At 42.4% G+C, this 17,292-nt stretch overlaps 1 protein-coding gene across 2 annotated transcripts in view; it reads right to left on the bottom strand.

Annotated features, from left to right (window-relative positions):
- Nucleotides 1-17,292, bottom strand: part of FRMD7 (FERM domain containing 7) — a 59,269-nt gene that overhangs the window by 20,798 nt on the left and 21,179 nt on the right. Inside the window, exons 2-5 of one of the 2 annotated variants that reach the window (XM_012809636.1) lie at nt 12,294-12,398; nt 10,881-10,923; nt 8,601-8,634; nt 5,579-5,676 (exon numbers count right to left, since the gene is read on the bottom strand). In XM_012809636.1, the coding sequence (XP_012665090.1) occupies nt 5,579-5,676; nt 8,601-8,634; nt 10,881-10,923; nt 12,294-12,398 (280 nt within the window). Of the gene's footprint in view, nt 1-5,578; nt 5,677-8,600; nt 8,680-10,880; nt 10,924-12,293; nt 12,399-17,292 lie in introns of both variants that reach the window. The other variant, XM_003796951.1, reaches the window with a different exon arrangement.

Consider the following 17,292-nt stretch of genomic DNA (forward strand, 5'->3'; position numbering starts at 1 on the left):
CGGCTATTTTTTGGTTGCAGCCGTCATTGTTGTTTGGCGGGTCCGGGCTGGGGATTCGAACCTGCCACCTTAGGTGTACGTGGCTGGTGCCTTATCCGGTTGAGCTATAGGCGCCGAGCCTTAAGCTGATGATTTGAAGTTGCTGTGAGCTGTGATGCCACAGCATTCTACTAAGGGCAATACAGTGATATTCAGTCTCAAATGTTCATAAAGAAAAGTTATGAGAATTTTATTACCTTAAGTTATGCAAAGAGTTCTTAGATATAATACCAAAAGTATGATCTACTAAAAAAATTCAGAAAATAGGCTTGGCACTTGTAGCTCAGTGGCTAGAGCGCTGGCCACAAGCACTGTAGCTGGTAAGTTCAAACCCAGCCTAGGCCAGCCAAACAACAATAACAACTACAACAAAAAAACATAGCCCGGCATTGTGGCAGACACCTGTAGTCCCAGCTACTTAAGAGGCTGAAGCAAGAGAATCGCTTAATCCAAAGAGTTGAAGGTTGCTGTGAGCTGTGATGCCACAACACTCTACTGAGGGTTATGTAGTGAAACTCTTTCTCAAAAAGATTTAGTCAGAAAATGGAATTCTATGGAAATTAAAACCAGCTATACTTCCAAAAAAATCATTTTAAAATGAAGAAATTATTACAAAACGAAAAGGCAAGTCACTGATTAGAAGTTCATAAATTGCATATGTCATAAAGGTGTTTTTAATCCAAATTTATAAAAACTCTTAGACTTCAATTATGATGTAATACTTCATTTTAAAATGAGCAAGATATTTGACTAGGCATTTTGCCAAAGAAAGCATAGGAATAAGTGCATGAAAAGGTACTCAATATCATTAGCCATTACCGAAAATGCTAATTATAATTGCAATGAGATACCTGTTCATACCTACTGGAGTGGCCCTAATCAAAAAGATAGACAATATCTTTCATATCATATGAAATGTCAGTGATGCTGTGGAGAAACTGGAAACCTCATACATTCCCACCTAGAATTTGGAAAATTTTGGAAAAAACTTGGAAAACAGTTTGGCAGTTTCTTAAAATGATCAACATAAATTTACCATCAGTCTGATGAATTACACTTCTAGAAGCTGCCCTATTGAAATGAAAGCATGTATTCACACACAAGTCTTGCGTGCCAATGTTTATAGCATTTTTAACAGCTAAACTAGGAATAATCCAAATGTCCATGACTAGGTGAATAGATAAGTGAAATGTGGTAAATCCATAAAATGAAATACTATGCAAACAAATTGCTGTGATTCATGCTAGAATATGCATAAATTTCAAAAACATTATTTTGTGTGAAAAAAGCCACATGGAAAACCCTACACATTTTATCATCCCATTTACATGAAATATCCACAGAAACAAAGTAAATGAATGGCTTCCTGGGGCTGAGCATGGGAACAGGGAATGTCTACAATGGGCATGAAAGATATCTCTTAGCATGATGGAAATGCTGTAAAACTGGATGGTGGTAATGGTTGCACAATGATGTAAATTGACTAAAAATCATTGAGTTGTGCATTCAAAATGCTTAAAACAGGTGAATTTTATGATATGTCAATTATACTTCAGTAGAGCTATTCTTAAAAATCTCAATCCCCCTCCCCTTTCTCACAGACACCAATCTTCCAGTTTATTAAACACAAGACCCCGTGTTGACCCTAAGGAAAAGAAGAGTACATATCACTCTTATTTTTTTTCCTCCATACAAGTTATAACAACCTAGGATGACAGCTATGACATACAAATAAATAACACCAATAACAGGTGACAAATGTTATGAGCACCTTCACTGTTATCTGTTGGTCCAGATGTTGGCCATCTCTCTCTCCTGCAATATCGTCTTGTCCAGTCCCCACCCCCCACGACCATCATTCCTTCCTCAGGCCTATTTCACCATAGTAGCCAACACAATCCTATCAAAACCTAATTTGGGCTCGGCGCCTATAGCTCAACCGGCTAAGGTGCCAGCCACGTACACCTAAGGTGGCGGGTTCGAATCCCCAGCCCGGACCCGCCAAACAACAATGACGGCTGCAACCAAAAAATAGCCGGGCGTTGTGGTGGGCGCCTGTGGTCCCAGCTACTTGGGAGGCAGAGGCAGGAGACTCGCTTGAGCCCAGGAGTTGGAGGTTGCTGTGAGCTGTAATGCCATGGCACTCTACCCAGGGGGACAGCTTGAGGCTCTGTCTCAAAAAAAAAAAAAAAAAAAAAAAAAACCTAATTTGGATCATTTTACTCCTCTGCTTAAACTGCTTCAATGGCTTCTCGGCTCTAGAGTCATTCTCTAGGTCTTTAATACGCTTTCATGGCCCTCCATGTTGACTGTCTCCTTTTCTCACTCAGCTCCAGCCAGACTCAAAAGCCTTTTTGATGTTTCTCAAACACCTTAGGCATGCTCTTACCTCAGGCCCTTTGCACTGGATGTTCTCTCTGCCTGGAATACTCTTGTACTGGATTTTGCTACATGGCTTGCTTTCTCACCTCCACCAAGTCTTTGCTGAAACATCACCTACACAGTAAGCCTACCCTGACAACCTTATGTAAATGCTCAGTACCCACCCCCAGAGTTCCCCCTCTTCCACCCAGGCTTCACACTTCTCCATTGCTCATATCACCTTCTACCATGTGTTACATAACTTATTCACTTATTTTGGTCACGGATTCTCCTCCACTGTGAAAATGTAAGTTCCATGAAGGCAAGGACTTTTGTCCATTTGGTAAGATGCCATGTTCCCAGTATATACAATAGTATCTGGTACTCAATTATTTTTGTTGAATGAACCACCAAGAAGAGTTACAAAGAGTTCATGAGAGGGAGGCTTCATTTGAAATGTACAAAATGTGTTTGGGAGAAAGTGTCTGGCTAGAGCAGAGAGGTGTCTAAGAGATTGAAAGAGATGAGGTCAGAATGTGGAGGTTTTTGAAAACCTAGAATATAACAAGCATCCAACAAATGTTAGATGAATACAAAAATTGAACAAATAAATGAGCAATCTGGTTGTGTTCTGCACACTGCCTTAGAGTCCAGTGCAAGAGTCTGAGCAGGGTTGATTGTGAAGAGCTAATTTACTGAACTGTAGCTTTTTTCCAAAGAAAAAACTTCTGTTGGCAAACAAAACATTTTCTGGAAAAGCTAAAACACTCTGTGCTATGCCTGAAATGGCCACTAGGGAATGCCCAACGCCGTAAGGCTGAGCTGTTAATGAAATTGGACTCCCCCATGAGATAACACCCAAGAGCCACAATCCCCATCCTTCTCCAGCATTATTTCCTCAATCTGCTCTGCCCCATGGCCCCATCTCACTGCTAAGCACAATACTGGACATCAGCTTAGTGTCCTAGGCTTTCTAAACTCCTCAAAATGGTGGTGCATTTTTCACTACCTCCCCTAAACAGGCCCTGTGCTTGAACTTTACAGGGTCATTCTTTGGTCTCTATATATGCTTCTTGTCTCATCACCTTTTTTTTTTCCATGCTGTCACCTCTACTTATCACTACCTATCCAATTCCTGTATTCCTTTAAGGCAGTGGTGGTTCTCAACCTTCCTAATGCCATGGCCCTTTAATACAGTTCCTGTGGGTCAGGACCCACAGGTTGAGAACCAGTGCAAGGCACAGCACACAGGCCTCCATCAGCCTTCCCTGATTAGTATTTCTCTCACTGCCTACTGCCTTTCTAAGATCCTGGGGCTCTCATCACCTGTCCCAGTCAGAAGTCACTTGGCAAACACCAATTCAGACCTTTTTCCTATCTAAACACTTGATTCTGGAAGTCCTGCTTGATTCAGAAATCTACCATTTCTGGGCTGTCAGGAAGGAAAGGCACAAAGGTCAAAAATGAATTTATGAAACAAATTAAAAAATGAAATTATGATTCTGCAGGATCTGTAAATAACAGCTTATTTGGGAGGGGGTCTCTGTAAAAGAAAGGAAAATTCTAACTGTCCCTAGAAGAAGAGATACTATATCCAGCTGCTTAAACCCTGCCCAGTGCCCTGCCCAGTGTCACCCCCCTCTCTGGCAGGCCCCCCACTGTTCCCCAGGCCACAGCCTATCTACTTTCATTATTCAGCCTAATCCAACTGCTTGGCTGCTAGCATATGGGGAACTATAATAGATGCCCAGGGCCTTTTTCCCACCTGCTACACTCTGTACTTTGTCATGTTCATGGTTCTAGAGAACAATGTGCCATAGACAGCAGGTATCAGAGATATATCCTGAGGGAAACAGGGGAATGGGGGAATTCCTGGCAAAGTCTATGGCCAGATTAGCCTAAACCAGCTCTTGGACAGCAAGGGACAGTTGGATTGAGGTAGAAGAAAACTAGCATTTCCTTTTAACCTATAGAACCACCTTGTGAGAAGGTGTTTTTTTTTTTTTGTTTGTTTTTGAGACAGAGTCTCATGATGTTGCCCTTGCTGGAGTGCTGTTACATCACAGCTCACAGCAACCTCAAACTCTTGGGCTTAAGCAATTCTCTTGCCTCAACCTCCCAGAGAAGGTATTCTTGTCACTATTTACAGACAAGGAAATTCAGGCTCAGAAGTGAGGGGTCTTCACTCTACAAAAATTAGAGGGGTGTGGCTCAGCGCCTATAGCTCAACCGGCTAAGGCGCCAGCCACGTACACCTAAGGTGGCGGGTTCGAATCCCCAGCCCGGACCCGCCAAAACAACAATGACGGCTGCAACCAAAAAATAGCCGGGCGTTGTGGTGGGCGCCTGTAGTCCCAGCTACTTGGGAGGCGGAGGCAAGAGACTCGCTTGAGCCCAGGAGTTGGAGGTTGCTGTGAGCTGTAATGCCACGGCACTCTGCCCAGGGGGACAGCTAGAGGCTCTGTCTCAAAAAAATAAAATTAGAGGGGTGGCTCAGCGCCCGTAGCTCAGTGGTGGGGGCACTGGCCACATGCACCAGGGCTGGTGGGTTTGAACCTGGCCTGGGCCTGCTAAACAACAATGACAACTACAAAAAAAAAATAGCCAGGCATTGTGGCAGATGCCTGTAGTCCCAGCTACTTGGGAGGCTGAGGCAAGAGAATCACTTAAGCCCAAGAGTTGGAAGTTGCTGTGAGCTGTGACATCACTGCCCTCCACTGGGGGCGACATAGACTCTGTCTCCCCCCACCCCAAAAAAAATTAGAGAGTTAGAGACAGGATTTGAATCCAAATCTGAGTAAGTATAATGAGCCAGTCCCTTCCCATTGGACCACAGTGTGCCTCTATATCATATCCAGGCTTTCTCTCCTCTGTAAGTCCTAACACCGTGATGGGCACACTGAAAGAGGTGAGCTCTTTTGCTTGTGTGTTTTTGAAGTTTTTGGCCAGGGCCAGGTTTGAACCTGCCACCTCCGGTATATGGGGCCAGTGCCCTACTCCTTTGAGCCACAGGCACCGCCTGCTTGGTTCTTGTTGTTGTTGTTGCAGTTTGGCCAGGGCCAGGCTCAAACCCACCACCCTCAGTATATGGGGCTGGCACCCTACTCACTGAGCCACAGGCACCACCCTCTGGTTCTGTACCTGACTGAGAGCCCCAAAGCAGACATTTGCTACTTACATTGTAAGATGTGAGATACCATCAACGCTGTACAGTTGTCACTGCATGGAAGCCTTCCTAGAGCCAAATCCTTCCTTATTTGAAGAGTAAAAAGATATCTGCAAAGAAATTGGGGGAAAAACTCTTGAGAAAGAAACAGCAATAAGAAAGAAGCATTTCCCTTCTCCTAGTTTAAAGATGATTCAAGAAAGTAACAGTGCCCCCAGTCAGTCAGATGCCTTTTGGGGGTGGTGAGTAATACATAAGCTTTGCTTTAGCCCCAAACCAGCCCCAGACCACAAGTTGGCTGATCCAGCACTTTGGCAGCCATTAGGAATCACTCCGGCCAAATCCTCCCGCCAACTTGAGGGAGTTGGCCAATCATCCTCTGGTGGTTTCTGCCACGTAGCAAAGCTATGTCCCCAGCTACAGGAAAAAAAGGAGATCCAACAAGAATAAGTACATTCAGAAGGCCAGTAGTGTACTGTTTACAAAATAGCATCAAATACACACCTTGATAATAACTTAGGAGGGTCATGAAGCAAAGAATGAACATCTCATTTCACAATTATGGAAATAGAGGGACTAGGCGATTTTGACAAGTCATATCACCCAAAGCTAGTGAAACTGTGGCTTGAACTTGAGCCTGCCACTGAATTCAGGCTGCCTTCTATCCAAAAGATTATGTTTGCGAAATCAAAGACTTGAGGGCTTATCTCCGCCCATGTTATTCCCTTTGCCTACACTACTGCTCTGTATCACCAGAGCCCGGCACAGTACTTTATACAGAGTAGCTACTTAATTAATGTTTACTGAAAGTGAACTAAACCAGACCACCCTTTTTCCCACTGAAGCCTTATCAGGGACCCATAAAATGGAGGTTGATATGCAAGGCTCTGCCAACAGATAGCATTCTTCCCACATGTGTAAGCCTTTATCAAAAGACAATGAACTTTTGGAAGAAAATATATATAACAAAGACTCCACCACTGAGTGCCTTCTTCCATGGTCCAAAATTGGCTCTCGTATGTATTATATATTAGTTTTTAAAGACAGGGTCTCAGTCTATTGCCCAGGGTGGAGTGACAGAGTTTCACTATATTGCCTAAGCTGGTCTTGAACTCCTAGCCTTAAATGATATTCCCCCCTCAGCCTCCCAAAAGTTTTGGGAAGACAGGCATGAGCCATACATGGTACCCAGCCCTAACATTTTATTTTAGAAATGAAAACTCTTTTTGAGTGTATGTATTGTAAGCATTTCCCTATGTGAAATATGGTTTTCTAAATGTTCTATGTGGATTTTTAAAAAAAAAAAAACCAATTAAGCCTTGAAAGCAATGTGGTAAATCAAAATTAATTGCAAGTGAGAGATGAAAATTCAGATAAAAAAATCAGGTATATTAGCAGGTGATTATTCAGTTTACAGAAGCATTCATTATAATCTTTCAAATTGTGAACTCCTCTAATGCATTAAAAATGATTCCACTAGAAAAATTCTACCTGCACACACTCTCAGAAGCCCATGTATTAGCTTAAACTAGGCAGCCCTGTAAACTCGACTACAGTTAAGTATTCTTTCATAGATCAATGGGGGAAAAAAATAAACGGAGCCTAACGTTTGTCATTGCCTATTTTAAAATGTAGATATGGCTCGGCGCCTATAGCTCAACCGGCTAAGGCGCCAGCCACGTACACCTAAGGTGGTGGGTTCGAATCCCCAGCCCGGACCCGCCAAACAACAATGACGGCTGCAACCAAAAAATAGCCGGGCGTTGTGGCGGGCACCTGTGGTCCCAGCTACTTGGGAGGCAGAGGCAGGAGACTCGCTTGAGCCCAGGAGTTGGAGGTTGCTGTGAGCTGTAATGCCACGGCACTCTACCCAGGGGGACAGCTTGAGGCTCTGTCTCAAAAAAAAAAAAAATGTAGATATAACTTAGAATCATCAGCTGGGGTCACTACAGGGAAAGTGAATTTCATTTCGCTTCTAGCAAGAAAGAAAGGAAATTTCTTGTCATTTGACACGGTCCTTGCTGGTAAGAAGGCAGCTGCTTGCTACAAATACCAAATCCTTGCTCTGAACAGCTGATGAATCATTTATCATCACATTGATTTTCACATTCTTTTTTTTGAAAAAGTTGATCTACATCAAAATTGGTTACAATTAGAAACTCAAATAAAATGGGTTAGCAAATGCAAACTGATGTAGATATCAAGATACGAAGTTATCTAGGAAAGCAACCTATAACTCACACATGTGGAGAGAATGGGGGGGGGAAGAGGGAGAAAGAAGCTTGTGACAAGTGACTTTTGCAAAGGTCCCTCATAAAAGTCCTGTATAAAAGGAGTGAAGATGAACTGTCCATGAGCCACATTGGGGGCGGGGGTGACGATATCAGGGAGAATAACTGCCAACAACCTGTGATCTTAGGCACATCATGTTCACTCCCAGGACCCATTTCCTCATCTGGAAACCAAGAAGACGGGACTAGATTATCTCTTAGATCCCTTTCATGTGTAAGTCTAGAAGTGGAGTAAGGTGTGGGAGAGAGTTATGTGTTGACAATGTATCTTTGCAGAAGTAGATTTACGTTGCCATTCGGACGGGCATTTTTTATAAGTGTATGTCATCATTACAGAATATTTTGCCTTCTACTTATGCACTACATCAACACAAGCCCCCGTTTTCAATATCCATGGCAATTGGCTGGCGTCATATCTATGCTGTTAAGCTGCTCCCTGAATGAAAGAGATGCCATGAAGGAGATGCCAAGATCCCGCTCCTTGTTGTAGCAGTTAATGGCATAACCCTCAAGTGGTCACCCAGGCCTGATGCCACTTCTAGAACATCACCCCTCCTTCTTGCAGTTCTTGCCCTTTGGAAGATTAACACCTGAGACCAGCCAGGCCCACCCATCTCCAACTCCTAACCATTTCTCAGAGAGTGACTTAAAGCCAGGCCAGTGTAAAGCCCTTGCCCTGATAAATAGAGAATAATGATTAGCATCATAACATCATAAAGCAGCCGCACAAATCAACACCATACCTTGTGAGTTCTTCACGCAGATGTCCAGGGTCCACTGGGAAAAATTTCACCATAAATTTGAAAACAACCTCCTTAGGATCTTAAAACACAATAGCTCCATAAGTTTTATATAAATGTTCATCAAAACAGTTACACACACACCCCCTCTCCTTTTTCCTCCCCTCTCCGTTACTCCCACAAACTCTTGTTTTAAATTTTATTATATATAATAATTTATATATACAAACAAATGTTTTTATATAAACATTTATATAAAATGTTCCTATTTCTAAATTGTTCTCTATGAGGATAGCAATTGGGAAAGTTCTCCCACCTTTGAGTTTACTTTTGTAAAAATGTGCCCCTTCGGGGCCTACTCTGTCCTCTCCTAAGAAATGTCCCATTTCGAAGAACATACCACTTACTACTTGGATTCTACGTTCCTGACTGAGAAGAGCCCAGCTTCAGCTGGGGCGGGTGAATATCGCCTGATATAAGGATCTCATAATAGGAACTGGAAGCAGTTTGGACTGATGCCTCTACCTTAAAATAGACATCAAGGAAACGCATGTACTATCTTCACACCGACTTGCATGTGAGAATAAGAAACTCTTTACGTCAATAGTAAACATATGCAGCATTAGCACCACTCATTCAGTAAATATTTGTTGGGTGCCTATTATGTGCCAAGCATTTCACTAGGCAGGTACGGGGAGTAAAATGAGAATTTGCAGTCGGGCAGAAGAGACATCTACATAGACAACTGCCACACCACAAAGTGCTATGTGACATAAGTACTGAGTACTAAGGAAGCACAAAAGAGAGAAGAGTTTGTAGGATGTTAAGTCTTTTCAGAGGGGTTGACACCTGAGGAGGGCTGCCAGGTGACTAAAAACTGCAGCACTCCCAGCTCAATTTGAATTTCAGATAAACAATCTCATGGAACACACTTACATAAGAAAATTATTCTTTATTTGAATTTAATTTAATTGGGCATTCTATATTTTACCTGTGAAGACTACACCTGAAATCATTTTTGACTTTTTGTCAAAGTCACCTGAGGTAGGAGGTGAAATGTGGTGGCTCATGCCTGTAATCGTAGCATTCTGAGGACTAAGGTGGGATGATTGTTTGAGGTCAGGAGTTCTAGACCAGCCTGAGCAAGAGGGAGACTCCCCATCTCTACAAAACATGGAAAAATTAGCTGGCCATAGTAATGTGTGCCTGTAGTCCCGGCTACTCAGGAAGCTGAGGCAGGAGAATCACTTGAGCCCATGAGTTCAAGGTTGCAGTGAACTGTGATGAGGCCACCACAGTCTAGCCCAGGTGACAAAATAAGACTCTCTAAAAGAAAAAAAAAAAAAACTGAGGTGGGAATACAAAAGTGGTTGATTACCTTTCTAGCCTTGCCCAGTGACTAATCTAGCTTTGTGTATCATGCTAATGAGTTTGAACCTTACTACCCTAAGGGCAATAGGGAGCCCTGGAAGCATTTTAAGGCAGGAGAGTGAAGTGTTCAAGTTTGTGTTTTCAAGAGCTTCCTCTGAGAGTGGTGGAGGTGATGGATTGGGGAGAATTGGTGCAGAAGCTACTGGCCTAGGACAAATGATAGTTACACAGTGGAACACACAGAATTGTGGGGAGCACAACATGTAAAGAAAGAACAGGGGGCAGAAGAACCAATAAAAGACAGTGTTTCTCCAAGGGCTGATGGAAATCTGCCTGCCTCAAACACCTGTGGAATTTGTTAGACTTGCAGGTTGTTGGCCCCCAACCCAGGAATGAGGCCCAGGAATCTGCATTTTAACAAGAGGCCCAGATGATCCTAATGTACACTGAAATTTGAGAACCACGGCACTAGATTGTGAAATATAGGCAAGAAATATTTCATACATATTAGGCACTCAAATATGAACTGAAGCAAATGAGTAATGCTTGTGATGGGATAAAACTAAAGGATCTTCAGGCAGAAAGTGAACGGCATTGCAGATTGACATCAAGGATGCTTAAAGATTTGCAGCACCAGAGCATGAGATATATTCCTAGAGCCAATCCATAGAGTGCTGTAATTACATGGGTTCTTCAGATTTATTCAAAGAGCCAGCAGCATGATTTCCTTCATCTCAGGCAAAATTAAAACAATTTTCTAAATTGCTAAATTTACTAGATGTATGAAGGATTGATATAATATATCAAAGCACTTCTCCCCCCTTATATTAAGGTGAGGAACTGCAGTGTGGCAGAAATATTTTTCAAGTTCTAACTGGTAACTATATTTCTTAAATGATTTTCCGTACTTACTTTTTACTTGCTTTGTTATGGGCTTCAGAAGTTCCAACCAAACCTGTAACAACAGTAAGGAAAAAATTGGTAAAATATGGGATTCAGCAGAGCTTTTTATTTTCTTTTTGGTAACAGGTAAAGGTCAATGTGAAATAAACAAATGCCAGCTCGGCGGCTGTAGCTCAGTGGCTACGGCTTCAGCCACATACATTGGAACTGGCAGGATCGAATCCTGCCTGGGCCTGCCAAACAATGACTACAACCAAAAAAATAGCTGGGCTTTGTGGTGGGTGCCTGTAGTCCCAGCTACTTGGGAGGCTGAGGCAAGAGAATCGCTTAAGCCCAAGAGGTGGAAGTTGCTGTGAACTGTGATGCCATGGCACTCTACCCAGGGTGACAGCTTGAGACTGTCTCAAAGAAAACAAAAAAAGGGCAGCGCCCGTGGCTCAAGGAGTAGGGCACCAACCCGTATATTGGAGATGGCAGGTTCAAACTCGGCCCTGCCCCAAAACTGCACAATAAATAAATGCCAGGACTGTTTGGACTTCTATAGATAGAAACAAACAGCAATGTCACAGAGATGGTGCACCTTCACCACACTCAATCTGCCCCCTTAGATTTTCCCAATGACAGTGAATATTGTTCTATAAACTTTCTTGTTGACATTTCAATCACTGTTCCCCTGCCTTAGTAGGATGACAGAGGTGTCACATATATGGCTCATCAGTTGCTACAAAGACTAATAAAGGCATTTAGTTCCCCATTTAAATCCTACAGTCGCCAAATGCCAGCTTAATAGACACAATGAACCTTTCTGAGAAGATGCCAGGTTACATATGTGCCAAGGCAGGGCACAGAGGAAGAATATCATGAATGTTAGAATCTCAGAAGAAAGACTCCCCTGAATATTTATTGCTAAGGTCAGGATCTTAATTCTAGGGGTTGAGGTACAGCCTCTGGAAAGTAAAAATGTAGAGGGCACCAAAAAATGTATACACATCTTAAGCAAGGAACAATCTGTATTAAAATTGTAATAGGCAAGTCACGTTTAACTTCTGCAACTACAAGAGACACAGGATACAACATACAAGATAACAAGCGGTATCAGTGTATGCTGAGTATACAGTTTTAAGATAGTTTTTTTCTTTGCTTAAAATGTGTATACATTTTTTGGCACCTTCTGTAGATAAAGCACGGAGAGCTGTTCAGAGTGACAAAACAGGACCATAGACCATGGGGTAGAAGTGTTTGTGCTTGGCAAACTGAGGTGACTTTTAATCAACTTGGACAGAAGATGAAAACATAGGTACTAAATTCAATCAAATGACTTTTTTATTTTTCAATCAGGGGCTTGAACCCTATGTACCCAGCTACCAATTGCATTTAGAAACAATTTTAGACACAAAGAACCCTATAACGAAACCAACTTACATTATTTCCAGAGTGGCTGCAGAATTCTAATCCAAAATATTCCTTTTCTGCAAGATTTAGATGGCTGCAACTCAGGTTAAACAGTGCCCTTCCAGGTGACTTTTGCTAAACAAAACAAAGAGATCATATAGCACAGTTTACGTTCCTAACCTGATATTGCTACTAAAGCGTGGAATAAAGTGCAGAGGCAACCAAACTCTTCAAGACCTGTTCCCTTTAAGCACTAGAGAACCAGCATCCTCCTAAATGTTATTAAGCTTTATACATAGATCCACACATCTATCTGCAGATTGTTTTAGGGACATCCCTTTTTAAAAAAAAAAAACCCTGAGACTAATGACAAACTCTCTTGGGAAAAGAGAGCCTTGCACTTAACTGTGTCTAGCTAGATCTGCAAATTTACCCTTTCAATGGAATACTTCAATCAATTCTTCCTACAGGCAATTTGAATGATTTTTTTTAAATTGACAGATAGTTTAATCAAGATGTAAATCTGACCCTGCTATTCCCCTGCTTAAAATCCTTCAGTGGCTCCCCTCAGGATAAAGCTCTACTCCTTAGCATGGGAAGCTGGGCCCTCTGCTGCTCAAGTGGCCCTTGCTGCCCCTCCTCCAGCCTCATCTCCTGCCTCTCCTGCCTGACACTTTCCTCTTTAAGAGCTGCGTACTGTTCTTAGTTCCGGGCACATGCTCAGCCATTTCATGCCTTCATGCCTCTGCTCATATTATTCCTTGCTCATATTAGTCTGCCAACCGCTTTTCCCACCTTGCTTTGGTTTGGCTTACTCCTCCTCAGCTCAGATGTCATGGGGGGAGGGTCTCCAATCTTTACGATCTTTATCAGCTGCAAGCTGAGCCAAGGGCAGGCCCCAGTACCCCCAAAACGCCCTGGCTTACCTCAAACATGGCCCTTTTTACTCTGGACGTCTCGTTCCCACAGACAGAATTTCTCCATAGCAGCGACTTTGCTTTATTTCTCTTGTTACTCACCCGGTCTAACTCAGAGCAAGGCACCTAGTGGGGGCTCTTGAATCGTGTGTTGATCCACCATGAAAATGATCATAGGATTATATGAACCCTTGAGCAGATTCCATCTCACAGCTTTTCCTACCTAGCGAATCTGCACACGGTACCGTGGTCCCATAAAGCCACATGTATTATTTTCCTTCGTGAAGCCCCCACACAGGGTGAGCCCCAAACAGTCCCTTTCTCATTCTTCTGAGAACAGGAGCTTTGAACCACTCTCTGTGAAAACCTCTCTGAGCTGAGTATGGCTGGCACTCGTCTTCAGCCTCCACCAATGCTGAACCAACCGGAGGGTTGCTGCTGCAGGGTGAACTGTGACGGGAAAATTGAGCCCTGGCTGATAGGCATAAAGACACGCTGCTGAAAACCCCTAGTTAAAGCCGAGTCACGCGGTGCCTATAGTGCGCTGCAAAGGAAGCCGGGCGCGGGGGAAATGGAGTTGGAAATCACCGACCCATAGAATTAACAGCAACCTTGAGAGGTCAGAGAGTCCATCCACCACCCCCCACCTCAAGGCAGTACCACAATGAACAGAGCCCACATCTGGGATTTAATAGCTTCCAGGAAGGTGGCCTACCTCACCCCCTTCCCCCACCAACCAAAAATACGCCCCTCTCCCCTTGCACTTCTCCCCATTTGGTTCCACTGCCCAGAGCTCTACCGACTTAAGAGTCATTTGGATTAATCCGGGTCCTATTTTTAAATGCAAACTGTCGGCAAAGGGTGAAACCCATTCATCCCTAGCACCTGGAGAGAGAGCTGCCCTACTGTGGGAAAGGGGGTTGGAATTGATTTGGGAGATCACATTGGAGGCAGGGTCCAGGAAAAGGGGGTCAGCCCGAGGGGCAGGGGGAGGGGGAAATGCCAAGGCAATGGGGGGGCTAGGAGGAACGTTAGGGAGGAGGGGGATGTTTTTGCCTATGTGGCAACCTTGCCTAGGGCAAGTGCTGACACAGACCATTCCAGACAGATGAAATCGCTCCTATTTTTAAAGTCCTCCAGACAAGGAGCTGCCACAGGATTTTTATTATAAAAAAAAAAAAAAGAAGAATTTCTAAAGAGAGAGAGATGACAGCAATACTTTTTCCAACACCAAAGAAACATTGCAGTCACGAGGACTAAATTCCGTCATAGACTCCAGTTTCTTTGCAAACAATTTAAGAAGCTCGAGATTTTCCTTTTTCCTCTTCACTTTTTATTCTTATTTTCCACTGAGGCGCTTAATCCTCCCATATCAATGCTGTCACATTCCATGTGTTTGTATACTTAAATGTTTCTGCAGTCACAAAGAATATATAGCCATATTTTTTGTTTGTTTGTTTCAAATTAAGGCTTTCTTTTTTTCCCTTCTGTAAGATCCCATACCATGTTTATAAGAATAATTCCCTGATTCATCCATTCTTGTGTAAGTGTTGCCAACTGGCTCTAAAAGCCCTTGGCATTTACACATTTGGAGGTCAGGCGCTCACGAGGCTTAAGCTCTCCACCCCCATCTCCAGGAGAGGCATTTCCCTTCAGTCCTCCATAGTGTACATTGTAAACTTGGCCAGCTTTGTGGAATGTGTTGCATAATAGGTAAGGTCTTGATTCTGTCTTAACACGCAGCCTTTAATTTTTTTCTGCCATTATGATCCAATTCCTCAATTTTGATGTTATGATTATCATGCTCATAATATCTCCTTATATACAACTTTCCAATTTTCTCTTGTCTGCACTTCTGATTCTCCGTATAATTGCTTGCTTGCTCTTGTTTAAGCTGGCTCTTTTCAATATTCTCATCAAGCTCCTTAGGGAATCTAAATTCGTTACCACCAGTCAGTCCTCCCACTCAAGGAATTAAAAGTCCAGTCCTGCATCCTGTCTTGTCCTCATCTCCCTTGGATTATAGTAGGGCAGTGTCTGCTGTTTAAAATGCATTCATACTGTATTATATAATTTTAAACAAACCTTTGAAAACTTGTATTTGTAATCTCTAATTTACTGAATTGTAACCATTGGACACTGATTCCTAGGGGATCCAACCTCATCTTCTCGTGGGAACAAAAATATTCAAAGTGGCTAGCTCTAAAAGCCAATGTACCAAAGTTTCCATACACTTGAAGTTGTCATATACCAATTAGTTAGATTAATAAACCCGAATTGTAATCTTGCTCACTTATTAACTGGACGAATAGTGCAAATCACTTAGCTCACATATTGAGCTACCTTTTCCAGGTACCTAAAGATGGAAATTGGAAATCATGTGTTTGACTACTTGGTATTAAGTACAGTGCCTGGCAAAGAGTAGACATTCAATAAATGTTTACTGAATAAATAAATGGACCAAAACATTCAACTTGATTCACGTATATAACCTTGATAGTCTTCTCAGGAGGAAGAACAAATTAGTCACTATGTGACCTTGGACAAACTACTGAAATCTTCTGAGCCTCAGTTTATTCATCTGTAAAATGGAGATATTATTCCAGAGTTGTTATGAAGATTATTCACATCAAAGTCTTAGTACTGTGCCTGGCACATCATATGACTTCAGCAATGCACATGTATGGATAAATACCCAGAAATGATTCTGCGAGGATATACATCAAACTGTTACCAACATTATCCCTAGAAAGCAGATAGAATAAAGGGGATTTTAACTTTTTACTCTAATACACGTCTAATTTTTTTTTATGAGCGAACACAGTAGAAACTTTTTTTGACAGTAGAAACCTTTTTCACCAACTTCCATTCAACAATACACAGATAATGCTTTCCATTCCCCCTTTAAAACATTGGCAGATATCCACATTGTAATGAAAGCTCATGGCTGGTAGGTTCTCTAATACAGTTATATACTTTGACAGCAACTGATTGAATCCCATGCTTACTAATTTTTTGAACATATTTTTGACAGTTCTACTTGTTATTATAATATGCAATTTAATTAAATTATATATAAAATTATGAGCACTAAAGACAAGAGTTCTTTCCATTAAAATTGATCACTTTGTAAAAACTTAATAAGGGGGAATCCCCAAAACTATGCTGTCAAATTAGTTTCAGATATGACAGCAGTAAAAGATTGGGAGAGAAAATACATCAAAATCTGGAATGATTCTGTACTCGAACTGCTTTTGCAAGCATCTACTTTCTTATTCCATGTTAAAACAATACTGGAAATCAGAGATGGCACATTATGGGTTTGGTTTATTAAAGAAGGGAAAAGAGGAACAATCAGAAGTCTATACTAGGAAAAAAAAAGGCCTTGGCCCTACTTTAAAACTTTGACTATGTATGTGTTTTATGTTAAAGTAAAAAGTTTAAGGTGTTTGTGTGTATATGTATATATGACTTCTTATGAATCTGCTTTAGCAAATTTTATCAATTAACTGATAAACACCCACTTTTTTCTGAGGTAGTCTCCCTTGTCACCCCTAGTAGATTGGTGTGGTGTCATCGCGCACAGCAACCTCAGACTCTTGGGCTCAAGTGATTTTCTTGCCTCAGCCTCCGGAGTAGCTGGGACTATAGGTATCCACCACAACACCCAGCTATGCTTTAGAGACAGGGTCTCGCTCTTGCTCTGGCTGCTCTCGAACTCCTGAACTCAGGCAATCCACCTGCCTTAGCCTCCCCGCAGCATGTTGGGTTTATAGGCGTGAGCCACCCAGCCCAGACTTGAACAACCACTTTTGATGACATTAGAAAAAATAGATGGTTTGGCACCTGTGGTTCAAGTGGCTAAGGCGCCAGCCACATACACCTGAGCTGGCGGGTTTGAATACGGCCCTGGACCACTGAACAACAATGATGGCTGCAACCAAAAAATAGCCAGGCGTTGTGGTGGGCGCCTATAATCCTAGCTACTTGGGAGGTGGAGGCAGGAGAATCACTTGAGCTCAGGAGTTGGAGGTTGCTGTGAGCTGTGATGCCACAGCACTCTACCCAGGGTGACAGCTTGAGGCTCTGTCTCAAAAAAAAAAAAAGATTCT

Source organism: Otolemur garnettii, unplaced genomic scaffold (assembly GCF_000181295.1).
Source record: "Otolemur garnettii isolate 467f Iridium unplaced genomic scaffold, OtoGar3 scaffold00109, whole genome shotgun sequence".
NCBI lineage: Eukaryota > Metazoa > Chordata > Mammalia > Primates > Galagidae > Otolemur > Otolemur garnettii.